General features: G+C 37.1%; 1 protein-coding gene across 1 annotated transcript in view; it reads right to left on the reverse strand.

Annotated features, from left to right (window-relative positions):
• Positions 1–3,154: 3,154 nt before the first annotated feature.
• The window catches only part of LOC140137842 (exosome complex component RRP4-like), a 34,211-nt gene continuing 16,434 nt past the window's right edge, over positions 3,155–20,931 (reverse strand). Inside the window, exons 4-8 of the mRNA XM_072159636.1 lie at positions 20,357–20,512; positions 18,058–18,126; positions 15,547–15,729; positions 14,684–14,812; positions 3,155–3,934 (exon numbers count right to left, since the gene is read on the reverse strand). Of these exons, the coding sequence (XP_072015737.1) occupies positions 3,848–3,934; positions 14,684–14,812; positions 15,547–15,729; positions 18,058–18,126; positions 20,357–20,512 (624 nt within the window). The 3' untranslated portion in view covers positions 3,155–3,847. The remainder of the gene's footprint in view (positions 3,935–14,683; positions 14,813–15,546; positions 15,730–18,057; positions 18,127–20,356; positions 20,513–20,931) is intronic.

The raw sequence follows: 20,931 nt of genomic DNA on the forward strand, positions 1-20,931 counted from the left end.
CACAGGCTTTATATTGTTGTTGCTACCTCAAAATGTCTAAAGCTATTGTAAGTTAAATTGTGTTGGAATACCAATTTACCATGTATTTGTGGTGCAGAGACAGGGAGTAATTGCCCTGTAGTGAGGCTTGGTCATCCTCTACCTCTCTGAGACCCTCCTCTGTGATGAAAATTTTTTATTAAATATTTCTGGGCTTTGGCCATTCTAGGCAAAACAAAATTTTAATAAAATTGTCTAGAGTTATTTTTACCCATTTCACCTAAAAAATAAAGTGACTGGGTAACACAGAGGTGCAGGTAATTTATTTTGTATTCCAAATATTTCAACACAAACTTAGACTTACAATCTTTTGATACTCATATTTAACATGTTTTTATACCATTGCCATTATTTTGTATTGCTTTGCTTTGTATACAATGTTTGCATTATAAAGTGTGCATTAAAAAAATAAGTTTATAGTATGTGACAAACCATGTTAGCATAGAATTAAATCCACTTTATATGGTGAACTTTGTGTACATAATTATACATAATTATGTGACTCATCAGATCAAAATGATACAGTTATCATCCGCTACATGTACCTTCTTTCATGAGATACAGCTCACAATAATAATTGAATTCAATCATAAACCTGTAATAACAAATGTGCATGATTATAGCCAACCCGTTTGCTGCATCCGCACATGTGAGATTCACAATTGAAAATGGTGTGCTTTGTCTCAGTGCCATTAGCCCCTGTACATATTCCATGTAAGAAAGTACAAACTACAACATTTAACATTGACAAACAAAATATACTTAATGCTGTGCTTCGAAGCAATGGGTCACATATTTGTATGTTATAGGTTACATTTATAATTAACAAAACAATATTTATCAATGGCCCCCTTATACTGATAGGCCAGGAGTTCTCAATTACAAATGTTCAAGCACCATAAAGGACCAAACATATTTCAAAGGTACCTGCTGTATATAGAGTTTTCCTTTATCTTTTAGAGCAATTTAAGGGCTAAACACAATTGGTTGGCGGTGAGCCGCCTATTGAGAACCCCTGTAATAGGCATTAGTATGCCTTCATAAATGTATCTACCTGTTCCCTACTTCAAATGATTCCTGGTACATTGTATCTTACCACAATATTATTATGTTTCTAGGCAAACATAGACTCAAGTTTTAAACAGATATCCTCTTGTATGGTATGCTGGGTAAGAGAAGAACATTTCACCTTCCCTTCCCATTTGTGACAAACCTGGAAGTACATGTAAAATCACATCAGTGTTTTCAGTTCAGACTACTGACTGCATGCAATAGGTCTTGTGTTTCCATCCACTTGAAATTTTGAGCTCAGATGCAAAAGGTCATGTAAAGTCAATTCACTTATATTGTTCAGAGTTACATACTGTGCATCGAGTGCATTAGAGCGTGAACGGAGAAGTGATAAACAAGTACGCTGATTGGCTGATCAACAATTGTGACAAGACGGTTGGCCCATTAGTATTCCACATGCTCGATGATCATCATCACATACGCACCTGTAACTCTGAACAATTAAGACATTTACTTCCGACCATTATCCATGTAAGCTGCTTGCTACGAAAAATAGATCTTGTAGATGGAACAAAAAATAAGTGATTTATAGTGCACTGTGCAAACCCCATAGGGCCTTAACTGACCAATAAGGTCCAAAGGTGATGATACACATCTTGCTGCAATTTTGATGATATATCTTGAGCAAATGAATCCAGCAAATTTACTGCAACGTATGACAGTAGCAAAATTTTTGATGGGCTTACATTGGGTTTTGCATCAAAACGCTTCACTTACTTCCGACCATTATCCATGTAAGCTGCTTGCTACGAAAAATAGATCTTGTAGATGGAACAAAAAATAAGTGATTTATAGTGCACTGTGCAAACCCCATAGGGCCTTAACTGACCAATATGGTCCAAAGGTGATGAAACACATCTTGCTGCAATTTTGATGATATATCTTGAGCAAATGAATCCAGCAAATTTACTGCAACGTATGACAGTAGCAAAATTTTTGATGGGCTTACATTGGGTTTTGCATCAAAACGCTTCACTTACTTCCGACCATTATCCATGTAAGCTGCTTGCTTACTCTGAAAAATAGATCTTGTAGATGGAACAAAAATAAGTGATTTATAGTGCACTGTGCAAACCCCATAGGGCCTTAACTGACCAATAAGGTCTAAAGGTGATGAAACACATCTTGCTGCAATTTTGATGATATATCTTGAGCAAATGAATCCAGCAAATTTACTGCAACGTATGACGGTAGCAACATTTTTGATGGGCTTACATTGGGTTTTGCATCAAAACGCTTCACTTACTTCCGACCATTATCCATGTAAGCTGCTTGCTACGAAAAATAGATCTTGTAGATGGAACAAAAAATAAGTGATTTATAGTGCACTGTGCAAACCCCATAGGGCCTTAACTGACCAATAAGGTCTAAAGGTGATGAAACACATCTTGCTGCAATTTTGATGATATATCTTGAGCAAATGAATCCAGCAAATTTACTGCAACGTATGACGGTAGCAACATTTTTGATGGGCTTACATTGGGTTTTGCATCAAAACGCTTCACTTACTTCCGACCATTATCCATGTAAGCTGCTTGCTTTCTGAAAAATAGATCTTGTAGATGGAACAAAAAAAGTGAGTGATTTATAGTGCACTGTGCAAACCCCATAGGGCCTTAACTGACCAATAAGGTCTAAAGGTGATGAAACACATCTTGCTGCAATTTTGATGATATATCTTGAGCAAATGAATCCAGCAAATTTACTGCAACGTATGACGGTAGCAACATTTTTGATGGGCTTACATTGGGTTTTGCATCAAAACGCTTCACTTACTTCCGACCATTATCCATGTAAGCTGCTTGCTACAAAAAATAGATCTTGTAGATGGAACAAAAAATAAGTGATTTATAGTGCACTGTGCAAACCCCATAGGGCCTTAACTGACCAATAAGGTCTAAAGGTGATGAAACACATCTTGCTGCAATTTTTGATGATATATCTTGAGCAAATGAATCCAGCAAATTTACTGCAACGTATGACGGTAGCAACATTTTTGATGGGCTTACATTGGGTTTTTGCATCAAAACGCTTCACTGCCACAAAGGCATGCAGTTGCTTGGCCACCATGGGTGTCATAGTCCATTAATCACTGTGGTCTTCCAGTATGTAAACCATTATTGCTCCCACAATATGGTGGGCATGATATGACATCCTGACATTAATATGAAATATCATCAGAACACTTTTGTCATTTAACATTGTACTCGTATGGTATCGCTGCAAGATGACACCATGTCACTAATATTATAACATTATTTTCAGGTGCCATTAATACAGTAATTTTAAAGCAGCCCACATACTTCCTCTCTTGGGTAGTCTTAGTTGACAACGGAATTGTCCCGAGTTGACAATGGAATGTAACATCAATAAGAAATGGTATAACATAAATTGAGTGCAAACGTCCTGAAATAACACATTTTATCAATGATATCAGATTTGATGCAATATTTCATCTGTGAGCAATAAACACATACCACATGGTAAAATGGACAGCTCTCCTAAACATCCTAGAGGTGTCATATATGGCTCGCCTAGAATTTTTAACATTTGAGCTTTACTCTCAAGTTAAAACCCATCTTTAAATCCTGGCAGCAACCTCCCAAAGCAACAAACAAATACCACATGTGGTAAAACTGACAGCTCTTTTAATCATCTTCACATGTGTTATTTACAGCTCACCTACACTTTCATAACACTCAATCTTTGTGAACCTTTCTGTTAATCCTGGTGAATGCTATGACTGTTTGACTTCCATCTGTATTCTTGTCCTCACTTCTTCAATAATGATGTCCATTATATCTGACTTGAGAAGTTCACCTGCCTGCAAAACACAAATAATTATACACACTATAATTAAAGACAGAATTAAAAAGATTAGTTTGCGTCTCACGTCAGTGTCAATCAAACTCCCTACGACCCTTGATTGGTTAATAGCGCGTAAAAGGAAGGTCAATTTGTCTGGTGCCAATCAGAGAACAGGAATCGTAGAAAATGGCAAAAAATTACGTACTTTTACAAGGCAAAAAGCAACTTTTCTTGTCAGTGTTGACATGGTGCCTGTCAAAGAAAGTTTCCTACTATAAAGAACTAACTTTTGAGACAGTTTGTATATCTGAAGGTGCAAAATTTAAGGCGCCTGCTTTTACCGCCGCGTTCAGCAACTCATCATCAAGACTCTTGTAAACAAACCAGGTTCCAGTTTGATTGACTAATCACAGAGTGTCCGTCCGTCCATGGGCTATCGCGTTCAGCAGGTGCAATATCGCGACGCTGCGATGCGATATCGCGTGCTTCACGGTGTGCTATCGCGAGTATCAACGGGATGTACCTTGATTTTTTAACTTCTAAATAATTATGTTACACATAAAATTTAATCAATATCAAACATATGGTGGAAATAGGAAGCAAAATGCAAATCTTCGTTATTTTTTGGCACAAATAATGTTGACAAATTGACAAGGTAAACATTGATTTCTTAAACAAGACATACCACACACTTGTTTACATAATAATATGTGTGATGTATTTAGAACTAAGTCAAGAAGCATTACACCATTCAGCAAATTACTTCAGCAGTATCAGTATGCTCTGTCTGATTACCGTGTAAAAAGAACTAGATCACACGATGCTATAGTACGACGTCCATTGAGTGACCTCGGCGATTTATTAGCTATGATGGCGCCCTTCACATTTTTAAATTTTTTAAATTTTACTGTCGCAAATTTTATAATGCACCAAGGCACAAACACAGTGAATTCCTTTCAAAATCGGAAGACCTGTTACAAAACTGCTTACCTATATTGTGAAATATCATTCCAATGCTTGTCTTAAATGTATTCAGGAGGAATTTCGAGATGATTATATCGGAAAAAATCGCCGTGTTTTGGCTGCAAGTCATGTCATGAAATCACTAAAATCTGGATGTTCGTATGTTAATAATTTTTTTTAAATATTTCCCGTATTTGCTCAAAAATTTGAAGTAAATCCAGAGGTAGCCACTGTCATAATAAACACTATAATGAAGTTTCCAAGTACTCTCCAGGGATAAGACAGCCATAAATCATATCAACGCATGAAGATTAAGCAGTGCAAAATTGAAACCCGTGCGCCAGACGGAGATTCGCGGAAGTTTGAGTTGCGGCTGAGCCTCTATGACCTTGGTCACGCATCCCCATCTTAAATGTTCCAATAAATTCAAATTCTCACTTACGCTCATAAAGAAATGATAGAATTAAATATTTTTACATGAAAAATATTTATTTTTTATTTTTACCTATCAAAATCATTGTTTATTTCACATTTTCGTAAATAACTTAAAACAGTCAAATCAGCGAGGTCGGCTACGTCACGGGGAATCACGATTCGGGATTCCCAAACTATGTAAATAAACAAAACGTATCCCGAGCAGAAATGTTAGATTTGAAGTATTTATTTATTATGAAGAGACTTCTAAATTACAGTTTAGTGAATTTCCCTGAATGCTGTTTTCAATATCCGCAAAAATTAAAATTCCTCGCTTTCACTATTAACTCAAATATGCCTATCAGATGACATTCACAGGTACGGATGCTGAACAGGCTTTGATGAGTAGCAGCATTTAGTAGAAGTGATAATAGGCCTATCATGCCAAAAGCCCCTTCATAACGAGTACCCACTATTTCTATGAAGGACAGATATGAACCCACTTGGGGAATAGCTGGGAGGGAAGCATATTGGACTCGGGGGGATGGTACTTGATGAACCCGGCAAGTAATGATATAAAATTGGATCGATTGAGCCCATATCTATTGGTAGAGCTATGGTCGAGTACAATATTTTAAAAATCATAGCAAGACCAATAAATATTGGGCGAAAGCATCTAATTTTATCATTATTATGTTTTGGCTCCGATATTTTCACACACTTGGATTCATCAAAACATAATGAGTCCGATCGGATCCTAAAATTTGGTGGCCTTTTTTTACAGTGATTTTGAATTTGGATGATCAACATGTCATTATACTTTTGCTGGATACAGACTCGCTGGACTCGGTTGTACTATAGTTTTGGGACTCTGCACCGACTTCACTGGATTGCAGATACAAGAATACACAAATGGCCTGTGCTTGCTCGGATGAGATTGAGATGGACTCTGTGAAAGACTTAACGGCGCGTGCCATGCCCACCCTCATTGGAATCAAAATTTGACAAATTCTATTTAAAAATAGTGCCCCCCCTCAATCATATCCAGCGAGTCCCAAGGCCTGGAATGAGCCCTCACCAAAAAAAATTTGATGACTCACTTTTGGTTCATACATAGGTTAAAAAAAGTCCCGTCTCAAAGCGCCCATGCAAATTTTGTTTTTCTTAGCACATCCATTTCGGTTGAAATGACAAAATAATTTTTGTTTCCTTTTTTTATAGTTTTTTGCCGTTTTTCTTTGTGTAAAAGAACCTAAATTTTATGCTGTGTACTTTTAAGTAAAAAGAACACTAGCAAATGACATATTAATTAATTCAAATTTTTTTTTTTATCTTTTATAAAAAATCTTAAAAAAACAACCGCATTCGTGTTTGGAACTGCCAATTGCTTTGAGACATAGCTTTTTTTTTTTATAGTTTAGCCTCATCAGGACATTTGCTGGATCGAATTACATCTCCTGCTCTTGGTCAATCACAACTACAGCTAACAAAACACACATTGGTTCAAATATTTTCTAATCACATTTTATTTTGTATCAAACAGAAATTTGTCACAAATTTCTTAACAACTATATGAGTTCTTCACAGCCATTTTATTTACCACAACATGGGTCAGTCACCTACATTAAACATTACACTTATCACTTAAAATTCACTCTATCATGACAGTTTATGTCATTTGAATTCAAGTAGCACATTTTCAAAAATACAAATGTATTTTGGGTTTTAGCATGTCTCCATTTGATGACTAATACCATTCCAATTCTTTGAGGTAATTGTATCATTCATATCAATGGTTCATGCTCTTGACCACCATATGCCAGGGACATGTTCTTATACATTTACATTTCACTTTGTATTAACAATACATTACAATTCTTTGCATTTGCATAATACACAAGCCATTCACCATTTTAATACCACCATGCACCACATTGTAAACAAACAGTCTGTACGACATAACAGCACAAATTCAAGTACCATTACTGAAGATGACGGTATCATAAATCGTCATATCATCTACAAGCCATTCACCATTTTTCATACCACCATGCACCATTATGCACCACATTGTATCAACAAAAGTTTATACTAAAAAAAAGCACAAATTCAAGTACCATATCTGAAGATAAGGGTTACACAAGTCATCATTATTTATGTAACAATACATTTCAATTCTTTAGATTGCATACACATGCCATTTAATACCACAATTATGCACCACATATAAAACAAACACTTTTTTCTGAAATGAGTCTTCATTGTCATACCCTCCATGTACACCTATCCAATTCACATTTTTGGTAAATCCCATAAGCCTTTGCATGTAGACCTGAGATGTGGTCCTTTGACACCACGCCAATGTGTACATCATTTAGCGAACATCGTTACTGTGCATCAGTGTTGCCAAAACTTTTCAGCGTCAAGGCGCGGCGCATTGACTCGCCAGGGCGCGGTAAAGGAATCTCAAGTAGCCCAATTTTTAACCTTCCAAAAAAAGCACCCAATACCGGATATTTGGGCGGATTTACCCGAATTTAGAACGCAAAACACCCAATTGGGCGGAAAAGCACTTGACTTTAAAACTTCCGGTACTTACTGGGAAGACTGGGAAGTTACCGACCGATCAATAAATGGTCACAAAACCCATTGTAATTGCAATTTGGAGCTTAAAAAACTCAAAACCTTTATAAATCGCCGAAAAGCGGCTAAATTGAAAGAAAAATACATCAAATTGCTGCCGCGACTGAGACTGACAAAAGTAGCCCAATTTTAGGCAAGTAGCGGCATGCTTTTTTGAGTAGCGGCAAGTGATCGCCAAGTAGCCCAATTGTGCGCCTAAGGCGCGGCGTTGGCATCACTGCTGTGCATTTGAAAGCCATGAAGTGCGCAGTAACAATGTGTACATCGGCATGACAACATCAGAGGTCTACCCACAAAGGCTTATGGTATTTCCCGAAAGGTGAATTGTGTCTTACCCTTCCATCTATATTACATTTCTATCTTACAATCCATTTCCATTGATTACTGTCTTACCATCCCTCCCCATTCCTGTCGTACCATCCCTGTCGTACCCATCCCTACCCATCCCTGTCGTACCATCCCTACCCATTCCTGTCACACCATCCCTCCCCATTCCTGTCGTACCATCCCTACCCATCCCTGTCGCACCATCCCTACCCATTCCTGTCACACCATCCCTCCCCATTCCTATCGTACCATCCCTGTCGTACCATCCCTACCCATTCCTGTCACACCATCCCTCCCCATTCCTGTCGTACCATCCCTGTCGTACCATCCCTACCCATTCCTGTCACACCATCCCTCCCCATTCCTGTCGCACCATCCCTGTCGTACCATCCCTACCCATTCCTGTCACACCATCCCTCCCCATTCCTGTACCATCCCTGTCGTACCATCCCTACCCATTCCTGTCACACCATCCCTCCCCATTCCTGTTGCAGCATCCCTCCCCATTCGTCGTACCATTCCTCACTATTTTCCTGTCTTACCATCCCTACCCATTGATCCCCCTCTAGTCTTACCATTCCTTCCCATTCCTGTTTTACCATCCCACCCCTCTCCATTTCTAAATTACTCCTTGCTCTCATTTAGATATTTAGGGATTTGTAATTTGATGAAACCACAATTTGGTGTAAACATTGTATTGTATTCCAGCACTTCAAATTGATTAAAAAAAAATTTTATATGGAATGGATTTTGGATTCTGAAATTTAAAAAAATGCATTTGCCTAAAGAAATTAGCTATATACATGTATAATAAGGTATTAAATTAATTTTGTTTAATGAATTTCTGAAATAAATCAAACCAAAAATTGAGAGCTTTCAAATCATATAACTTAATTTGGCACGTATGATTCTTTATGATTTGTTAGTGTAAATTATATATTAGTAATAACAAGACTAATGTGCAAGTGAAATTAATTCTAATAATATATAAAACAATAGATCTGAAAAGTTTTTATACAGTGGAAACTTGTTAACACACTCTTAACCAAAATGTCTGATAACAGTGATTTTAGAGTCTCAAGTTTATAAATAAACTCATGATGCCACAAACTTAATTCATTAGCCCCAGCAATTTCGTGTTAACAAGTTTCCTGTATTTTGCAACATAAATTACGGTATATAATCTCATAAAGTACATTATACACAAAAATAATAATAAATATTTGTAATTATCACTAAATAAATTTTGAAAGACAAACAATAAATTTAACAATTACTTTTTATTTGACAAGTCGGTTTACCCATTGGTTGTTGGCGCGGCATAGTAGACGACCTTGTCAAGTTGTCCCTTCTGTGATCGCAATTCACCAGTGCGTATCTGCATTTCCTGGACTGGAACTAATAAAAAATTAACTTTAGACTCATATTCCTTGATCATGATATATTTGTATCCAGCTTCACACCATTGGTGATTGGTTGCAAACATCTCACTAGTGTGGCAGCTATTTTCCAATCACTGGTTAGTATAATAAGGTGGCATAGTTGTATCTCAAGCTTCACATCACTTTATTGGTTGCAAGCATTGGGCATAGTTTATACCATTGTGAATCAAATAAAAAGGTGGCACATTTGATCCAGCTTCACACCACACATCATTGGTTGCAAGCATTGGTCATCATGCCACCGTAAATCAAATCAATAAAAGGAAGGCAGTATTCCTCCAGCTTCACAACATGAGTTTCCACGAATGTGTAGGTTGTAAGCATGGCACTATGCCTTAAATTGTGTTGAGTCAAATGAACTCCATATGTACAAACCTTTCCATCTGCAAGACAAAAACAAAACAGAGATAGATGGTTAATATAGTACCTTGCACCTTTTATTTTTTAACAGTGATACATTTTTCTCCATGCATACCAACTTCCCAGTTTGTTTCTTGTGGGGCTTCCACAAATCAATGCTTATTTGGCTTCTTTTGCTTAGGTTTGGGCTCACCACTTGATTCAAATTCTTGATTAGACAAGTGAATTTTGCACCTAGTACAAACACAATCAGTTGGCCCAATTCCCCTTTTGGTCAAGTTATTCACAAGTCTGGTATGATGTGGCAGGCCATCACTTTGAATAATGTGCCAGTACTTTGATGGGAGGTTTTGTTTATGGCACACTGCACATGGTCCACGACCAGGGGCGGTCGGGGTGGCTTTTGTCACAGGAAGATTTTGGTGCCATGATTTAAAGGGAATTTAAATTGAAACAGCTGTGCATTAGTAGAAGTCTTGACCTACAATTTACCTTACAATATTTACATTACCTTACTTTACATACTTACCTTACACAAATTACATTACAATATTACAAATTACATTACAATATCATACTTGCATGAAAAGTTTTCAGTATTATATGGACTTGCAATATAACAAAACACAATTTAATGCAGTTTTATATTTTAAATTTCAACAGCTGAAGAAAGCAAGTTGCTGTTGCAATGTTGGTGTGAATCAATTATCAGGACAGAATTTTGACAGTCAATGTATACATGCAGCAAACATTAGAAAAATATATTGCATTGTAAAGTATACATACCTTCTCCGCACTTCTCAGTTGGGCACACCCGTTATTCAACAACAGTTCCTCTGAAGTCTGAAAGCATAATGCAACAAATAAATTAATCAGGCACAATCAGGAACAGCATTTTCTACAGTACAGCTCCTCTTCAGTTGCATTTGCAAGAGTGATTTATAGCTCCTCTTGATGACTTGTTAAATTCATAACATTTGGCTACATACATCAGGCATGAGACTGCACTTTCCTAAAAGCAAACTGACAATGCGTGTGAAATTGGGCAAAAAGTACCAAAAACAGGCCTAAATTTAATAAAGTTACAGAATTAATATTTTATTGAAAGACTAGTCTTAAATTGATAATCTAACAAGTATCCAGATTAGTCAAAATTGACAAATCTCCCTAATGGAAAAAGAATTATTTAATATGTGGGGATTTTTAAAACTGAAGACTGTCTAAAAAAAAAAAAAAGGATAATCGACCGACCGACCCAAATTTCTATTTTTCCCACTTGAGGGCAACACAACAAAAAAAATGTTTTGCCTAATAAAGAAGTTGAGCTGCGGGCGCCCGAAATTGTCGAGTGCAATGACGTCCCAGTTAAATACAATGAAGGCTGACGACACAAATAACCATTACGTCATTGCACTTACACAATTTCGGTAGCAGGAATTTTGAATATCGTGTGTTGATGAGAGCCGACTGTTTTTATTCGCTTTTATGGTCAATTTGAGTTTGTTTTAAATAAAACCATGTGATTCGTGCTTGATAATTGTTTTTGTAACATAGGAATAATGTTCAGGGTTCCAGCACCTTTTTAAAATTCAAGGACTTTCAAGGTCCAAAAGCACGATTTTCAAGGACTTACCACAACACAAAAATCATGGTCGCTCTCCATGCGGCACATATTAACAAAGTGACAGCTCCTCCCCCAAATTTTGTCAAAATTATATTTTAAATTCCAATTTGCAAGGACTTTCAAGGACTGTGTGCAGTTTTCAGGACTTTAAAGGCCTTGAAAAGGCGTTTTTCAAATTCAAGGACTTTCAAGGACCGTGGGAGCCCTGAATGTTATGATTGCCCGAGACTCCTTTTAACTAAAAGTTGTCAAGAAAAAAATTGTTGGCGCAAGAAACAAAAAATTAGGAACGAAATAAAAATAAAAAATGTTTGCGCTTGGTATGCATCGGTAACCATAACTTGCGTCAGTAGCCATACATACAGTGTAATGTTGATAACTTGCGCCAGCAAATTGTGTATCAATTTCATCTGATACACGCGACCACAATAGCATTTTAGAATAAAAATGAAGCACACTTGAATGCGACTGCAAAGTAACCAACACGCCATCTTCAATTAGTCCAACCGAGAAGTTGTTAAACTACATTATTACTGAAGTTCAACCGAATAAAAGAAATTGTTGCTCCATAAATTATAATCATTTTTCATAACAAAATATGATATGAAAACACAGGTGAGCAATGTATGAATATATGGAGAGGTTAAACAGGTTGTAAATTATCAATATTAAAGGCCTATTCAGTGATTTGCTCATCCGGACGATAGTAAAAATCATCAAAATTCAGATTTTGGTACCTTTGTCATTGTCATAGATGTGCTGACATAGTGACATAGGCTGCTAGTGGTTCAGCCGAAAGCTGTGTATTTACGACAAAATAAAGGCATTTACATGAATCTGTAATTTCTGTACTCTCAGTACAGAAATTAGCTACATGTATTTGAATGGGGCTTCAACTTCTTCAATATTGCTGTTTGCTTTTTGTTTTTTTCAAAATTTTTCATTTCAAAAATACCAAATGACAATTTGAATGCCTTATCCTTCACTTTTAAAGCAATTTATAAACAATTTTAATTTTTTTACACTTTCGCTGGGATCACTGAATAGGCCTTTAATACTTTGTGACATTTATAATGAAAACATAATTAAAACAGTCAAAAACGTTATTTCGATAACTTCACAAAGAATTGTTTTAAATTTAATATATTTGAAAATTGGTGACGATTGAATGAATTGAATTGTCTACTTGTATTACAAACGGTCACCGAATCTGAAAGTAACAGGAGTTGTACACACGTCCACTTGACAGTACATGTAGATACATTGTAGATTTCTCGAATATTGTACCAAGTCATGAAGTCCAAGACGGCAAGAGCAAACCAAATGAAAAGTCAGTAAAATTAGGATTTAGGTCATAGCAGCTGAATGCTATGCTGGGATCTTGTCTCGTATCATAATACATGGACATGGTAATTCATGAATTGGTATAAATATGTTGAATTTGTTTGAGTTTGATTGACATTCGACATTCAGAACTTGTCATTGACCCGACAGAATTATCGAAAAATTGACATAATGGCCATCAGGATCAGCATTGTAAATTACGAATAAACAATCATGACAATACCTGATGTAATGCAGCAGTGAGTTTATGGCTATTTAATACATGTATAAGCTTACCAATCATGTTACAGTACAATGGTTGTTCGGCGAATCGCCATATTCGTGCACTGACAACACATGTGAAAGAGCATATCGCAGCGCACATGTCATGCACGCAGTCGAATTTTGCTCCAATTTTGAGACACTTTTTCTCTACAATCCGTATCTTGCTCATTAACGGTTTTACAATCAAAAGTTGCCTAAAATACTAATGAAACAAATGCATGCATGTAATTTAGGCTCACAGGGATAAGACAAGAAATATTCTAATCAACTTAGCGTAAACAATCGTAAAATACCACTTACCAGTACAGTCAAGGACGCCGCTGCTGGGGATGATATTTTCCTAACCGGATTAGCAAGGTTAATCCCAGATATATATTAAGAAAGTTCCTATAACTAGGTTTATTTTAAAACAAACCCGGTTTAAAACAATCAATCTGACCTTTTAGAATCGATTAGAGAAGTAAACCCGCTTATGACGCGCGAAAATATATCGATCTTGATACCCACGAGGGCTCAGTTCGTCAATGCGAAGTTCGCATCGTAAAAACTTGACCTTTAACGGTCAAATCGCGAGTTGGACGTCGTACTACTACACAGCTTGACCAGCGATTGAGGTGCCGATGTGATGATGTGATTCAATTAGCCAATCAAAACCCCACACCATAAACTGTGCCAAAATGACAGACCGCTGGAGTACTGTGCTGCTGTGCTGAAAACTATAATTATGGACAAATGGAGAATTCAGCATTGATTTTAGCTGCCTGATAATTCAAGTGTACAGCATGAAATGAAAAGATAGACATTTAGAAAATATGTACGAAAGAGCTATATCAATGAAATTTTGTCAGTGCAATCACTGGTCCTTATGTACACTATGGTGCAAAAATGGTCTCATAAGTATGTTTACTCTTTTTACAGGCGACGCTAGATGCTAATAACCTGCTGCCCCAGTTACTGCGCATAAACTGCAAGATTGAGAAAATTGAGGCAAGCAGCGTTATTAAGATCCTGCATTTGAAGGGTTGCAGTGCCTAGAAAATCGATGATGAAATTAAAGTTATTTTCGGTGGTGATTGTGAGATTGTCACTGTTGCTTTTTGGAAAATTAATTTTTATTTCATCACAGATTTTTTGGGCACTGTAACCCTTAAAATGGAACTTAATCATGCTACATGCCTCAATTTTCTCCATTTTGCTGGTTATGCGGTTACATAGGCAGGTACTGACATCTAGCGTCTGTAAAAAAAGTAAACATTCTTATGAGACCATTTTTGCACCATAGTGTACATTTAAGGACCAGTGATTGCACTGACAAAATTTCATTGATATAGCTCTTTCACTTCTGGGCGATTTCTAAAACTTTTTGATACCCCCTCGTACTTACGTCAAAATTGCTAGATGCCTCATACGTGTAGAGAACACTTGTATCATAAAGCAGCATTCTGTGTTCTGCTAAGCCAACAATACAGTTCCGTAATCTGGCTATCACCTCACGATCTGAGAAAGATACAGGCTGCAACAAACAATGACATTTATAATTTTAGTTAGTTGATAGTTGATTAAAAAAACTATTTATTTGATGGGGATTATTTACCAATTTGCTAACTGAGTTTATTGGAGAGAAAAATTAGAAGTGTTGTTTGGCGGTCACTTGCCGTATGAGAAAACACTGAAACAGGGTTGGATTTTACTATTTACTTTTTGTGATCAATCTGCAATGTTTAGGGTCCCTTTTTTACAACCTTCCCTGTTTTAGGGTCAATTCTGTGCTAAAATTGTGATTTTTTTCCCTCGATTATGTCCATTTGTAATAACTTGCCACATCTAGTTTGCAAATTCACCTGCCTGTTCAAAGTCATGATCATCACCCCACAAAATCAGGTCCAACACTAACTGACTGAAAAAAAAACACATCTGGTTGATCCAAATGGGGAAAAAAGGTTGGAAAGAAGGCTGATGTGTCAATTTTTTTGGTAATAGATGTGCTTTGTGGTTGTTTGTCACAACATCTAGCCATAAAAAGATCAAAATTGTTACAATTCTGAAATTTGAGACACATTTTTGGTTCACCACATGACATGACTACATGTATGGAACCTGCGTGCTGTAAGATTGATGTGCATGTGATATAAGTCTATGATACCCCAGTACCGCCACTGCAATAAATGGGGCAGTTCAACTTACGCATCTTTTAACACCTAAAAGTATTAGGTTGTGAGTCAAAGTATATTGGGAAAATATACATACCTGTAAATTTTGCACAAATCCACCTGCATGCTGATGTTCGTCATCTTTGCTGGCTGTAGGGTAGATCCACACATAGCCATTATTGCCTAGTATGATGCTAGCACCACATGGTAGGTTGTGGAAATGGGTCTTACACCTCTTGATGAGGGATGGAGATATTTTGATCATTACACCTTGACCAAGCTGGGAAAAAAGGTAAAACAAATTCAAATAATAAAACTAGAGCGGTTCTCGGGTTGCGCGGTTTTCGGCATACGCGGTTGGTGTGTAAGGTTGTTGGGTGATGGTATGGTAGTGGTTGTGTTTAAATGTGAGTTTCTTTTCAGAACCCTGTATGGGCGAAGCACGGATGGTGGATGGGGAGTGTGGGGTGATTAAAGAAGGAAATAATATGGCAATGTAATAGGCCGCACAGCTGTGTAATGTTTATGTTTTACAAGATGCCCAGAGCACGGGTTGGGATATGGAAAATCCCCTCGTGGTGTCGAGTTCACAACAGGTGTTGGTATTGCTTTACCAAAACAACCTGAGCCGTGTGTTGGAAGATTTTGTATGTTTAGACAGTTTTCTAGCAATGTTGACTGTACCCACCAAGTTTCATGCCCATACGACAGATTTTAGTAATTTGACCTCAGATGACCCATGAGTGACCTTGGATTACCCCCAAAATGACCTTCCAAAATTTGACTCTTAATGTTGACTGTACTCACCAAATTTCAAGCTGTTATGACAGTTTTTAATTTGACCTCAGATGACCACTGGGTGACCTCGGATGACACCGAAATGACCTTCCAATAACTTGACTCTAAATGTTGAATATACCCACCAAGTTTCGTGCCCATATAACAGTTTTAGTAATTTGACCTCAGGTGCCCCTGGGTGACCTCGGATGACCCAGAAATGACCTTCCAAAAATTGACTCTAAGTGTTGACTATGCCCACCAAGTTTCGTGCCCATATGGCAGTTTTTAGTAATTTGACCTCAGATGAACTCTGTGTGACCTTGGATGGAAGGGGGAAATGGGGAGGAACGGGAGGGAAGCTATGATTTCCTTTCTCCATGCTCAAAATTAAATGTTGAAATTAAAGTTTTCATTTTTCGTTGGAAAGGGTGTGCCCGAGTGATTGCGTATTAAAACAGACGTTAACAAACAAAAACAAAATTCCCTAAATTGTTATGCCAAAATAAAAAAATTCATCTTGTAAATTTTTGGCTCTATGTAAAGTTTGGAAGGATTTTTGTTTCTCAAAAAAGAAAAGAAAATCTGGTGTCATAATGAATCAAAAGATGTATGTTTTATACAGTAAATGAAGTAAAAATTATGATGAGCAGTGATTATGCCATCTAATCTAATCTTAATATTTCGTCTTTTTGTCAAATTGTCAAAAGTATGTGATAGCCGATTTATTGCTCAACCGCACCAAGTATTTAGTTTTGTTTAGTTGTGTCGTTAAAATACCCAAACAATTAAGTTTCCGACGATACAGTTCTTTCAGGGACACCCTGTATATAGCATGTTTGTACTACAGTATCGATTTTATTGAAGGTCACTGGTAAACAAACACTTGATAGTCTGTGCCTCGGGGCAGACTGTATGTGGCTATCACGATGTTTGTTCGGATCGCCCGACATAAATTGGATGTGTAGGAGACTAGGTACATGTATGTGCAAACAAATGAGCGTTTCCAAAAAGCAACACAAAAGCAAACAAAAAATACACCCATTGCCCGCTATTTACTGCACGAAATGAACGACTCTAATCAGGTACCGCACGAAATGAACGACTCTAATCAGCTGCGGCAATTCCACAATCATGCACAATGGTGCATAGGCCTATCTTATACACGTATTCTTATTTGTGCATTTGACGGACTTGGGTGTTTTTGTTTTTGTTAAATATCTCCTCTCCTGAACACATATTATTATAGAAAATATATCTACTTCTTCATTCGCTTACATACTATATACCCTGCAACTTTCAATCTACACAGTGGTTAGATAACCCCTTAAACGTGCGAACAAATATTGCAAAACAAAATTAAAGTATGGCTACGCCCATACAACAAGTGTTTTGTTCTTGTCAACAAGATCAAATGAAACTACTGAAACATTCATTCAGCTAGCTCTTAATCAGAGCTTTCATAAGATGCAGATGACATAAGTACAGTGAGCGCTAAAGTCTAGTGTGTCACTGGGGTGCAAACCCTCTTGATTGATGAAGTCCTCTACTGTGTGACTGCCCCTTCTACATGTATGACCATGGTGCCAATTACACTGATCATAAAACCGCCATCAAGCCAAAGCAGATTCACTGGCCTGTTTAGTACACCTCAGAGAGTGCAGGTCTTGGGTTTTAAGATAGCAACTTTATTAAGGACTCATCTAGGCTCAGACTACATGATCTTAACTATAATTCTTGTGTCTATGCCTTCATGAGTTGCTGCAGGACCAATTTATTTGAATTGAAGAGTCACATAATTTTAGATGTCAGTAAAAGTAAAACGCAATACCTTTCCGTATTTCAGACTTCTTGTATGCAATGAAAGAGCACCATCTTGAAACACAGTTTGTACTTCTGCCTGAATTAAAGATACTGTTAAGGAAAATAATGCATTTTCAATACACAATAGCACACATGATCAAAAAACCATTTTAAGCACTGTCCTACACAGTGAATGAAACAATTTCAGTGGCTCCTATGGGCTGTGTTGTATAAGATAGTTAAAGGATTTAAAATGTCCTTGCATAAGTTTTGTCCTTTGCGACATAGATGCAGCGTACCAATAATTTTGCCGCAACATCAACACAATTGAAGCGGAACTTTGGGGTAAAGTGCGGAAAACATGGTATTTGTTGCAAAAGAAAACAGAAGAAACGTTTGACTATCTGCTGACCCTAATGCAGTTGCCACAAGCCAGTTGTGAAGGATACATACTTTTGTCAAATTATTGCTTACCAAATATGAGGGCCTCAATATTATTATTTCAGTTTCATAATTTAAATGAAAAAAAACCTAGTTAGTCTGATCACACAAATAAAAAAAAATCATGTCCACCCATCCCCGGGATGTCCACTGACACGATGGCTATTCCGACCAGGGGGGGCTGGCCAAGATTGACTGACGTCAATTTTGACGATTTTGACGTCGTCATTGGTTTTACACGGAAACACGAAAATGTCTCAAATAATTCCAAAAGTGTATGCATGTTATAAGCACTATTTTATCAATATCAAAATGGTGATTGTTGTACTTGGCCGTGTGTCCTGAACTCGCCACCCTTAGCGTTACATGACAAATATTATGAATTTTTACACCAACCGGGTTTCTAATTAGATTATCTCGACAATCATCAACCCTAAACTAGCAAAAGTATACATTTTTGGAAAGCTGAAGGCATCAGCAATATATACATTTCAACTCATTATACAGGGTGACCTGCAAGTTATACAGGGTGGAATAAAAACGATTTTGATAAAAAATGGGTCACGCAATGCATTGCTTATTACCAACTTACAGTAATAAACTGGAAGTAAACAACATTCATTTGGTTAGAGGAAATGGAGAGCCAACTGACATCGGAAGAAACCAAAATCACAGCTGTTTGGTAATCTCGGAATATAGGGTGTCCCAAAGTATGTTAGATTTTTTTACAATTCAGCATATTTTGAACCTAAACATTTTCCCCCTAACCCATACAGAAAAATATGTCCATATTTAGATTCCTCGTCAAATTTCCCTTCAGAAAATCTATACTTTGACTATGATAGGATAAGTAATTAAAATTTTACAGTAACTTTCATATTTTGAAGACATCTGTAATTTACTTACTACAGTGTTTAATATGACAACGAGTAGTTTTGTATGGAAAAGTTTGTATTTTCTACACTAAACCAATCATAAATGATTAAAAACAATTAGTAGAATTGTTTAGCTGTAAGGCCATGAGTTGTTTAGATGCTAAATAGAGTCCAAATCCAATTTACAGCCTTTTACAGCCTTTACAGAAGCAGATTATATTAGTGACAGTAAAGGTAAAGTGTACATAGGCTTATATTATTGAATGCAACATATCATAATGTCATAATTGTATTGGCACTTCAATACTAAACAATTCTGATTTTAGAATCTGCCTGTTTATTAATCGCGAAATTCCATGTTAAAAATAGACTATGGACTATCAATTTTAAATGGGATTTTGAACAGGCAAAGTCCCTAACACTCACACTGTCAATCATACTTGTTTATCAATCAAATTTAACCGCAAGCAAATACAAGACGCGTTCATGCACTTATTGACACGCTCATGCAATTACACAACACAAAGGCGGGGTAGGCCACATACTTGTGTACCATGTAGTTATTAATGGTAATGACAGGTACCCGGAGAATTTAAACCATAACGAGATCGGGGCGACCAATCACAAGCCAGATCCATTTAAAGATGCATTACATCATGACCAATTTTAGTAGGCCAGATTTCCGACAATCTCTCATCCATAGAAGCTCATAGACAGCTGTGTTAAGCATCTCTGACCGCAATCCAAAGTCAGTAGTCCACTTGGGAAGCTAACAAACAGAAGGAGTAGGGTGACTGAAAAGAACAGATGTGAAAATCTATCAATTGTGCACACATTAATTAAATCAGAGTTTTAAGCTTAAATACAATATCCAGAGTATGCACAATGGGCAAGTGGACTACGGGGTAGTCTAGCCAAAAGACGGCTGGACGGGTCTCTGGCTAACACTTTGCTGAACATGTACAACTTCTTTCGAAAATAATTGAAACAATGACTGAGTGGAAAGGATACACTAATAAGATCGCCTTCTGTAAGATACTCCCTCATGAGTAGCTCATCTTCAGCTGATCGCCTCCTAAGTTCACCACCAGGTAAATTAACTGATGATAGCATTAAGATGGAGTTAAGACGAGAGTTGGTGTCCACACGCCATCTCTTCTGACCAACCTGTATGTGGGTGAGAAACAGATCAACTTTTTTGTCAATACTTGGTACAAAAGGACTATACATTACTATTTTTACATTACACAGAAACACAAACACCCCCACTCTTGTAGACGCTATATCAAGTGTAGTTTTCATACATGGAGACACCACGCACACAGTCTAAATGTGGAACTCATCCATACACAATTGACGGACTATGGTGCTATTCGAATCACAAAATGAAAATGGGGGGTGTGTTATACCCCCTCTATGGCTCAAAGATTTCTCCAACTGTGGAGCTCCACAATTACGATAAGACTCCACAGTTGGTATATAAAATACACCTTGTTTGAATGCAGTTGCAAACACACACCTGTTTGTAAATACGTTCAAACCAGGACCTCGGCTTAACCCTTTGAACCCTGGCCTACCACGTAGTT

Source organism: Amphiura filiformis, chromosome 17 (genome assembly GCF_039555335.1).
Source record: "Amphiura filiformis chromosome 17, Afil_fr2py, whole genome shotgun sequence".
Taxonomy (NCBI): Eukaryota; Metazoa; Echinodermata; class Ophiuroidea; order Amphilepidida; family Amphiuridae; genus Amphiura; species Amphiura filiformis.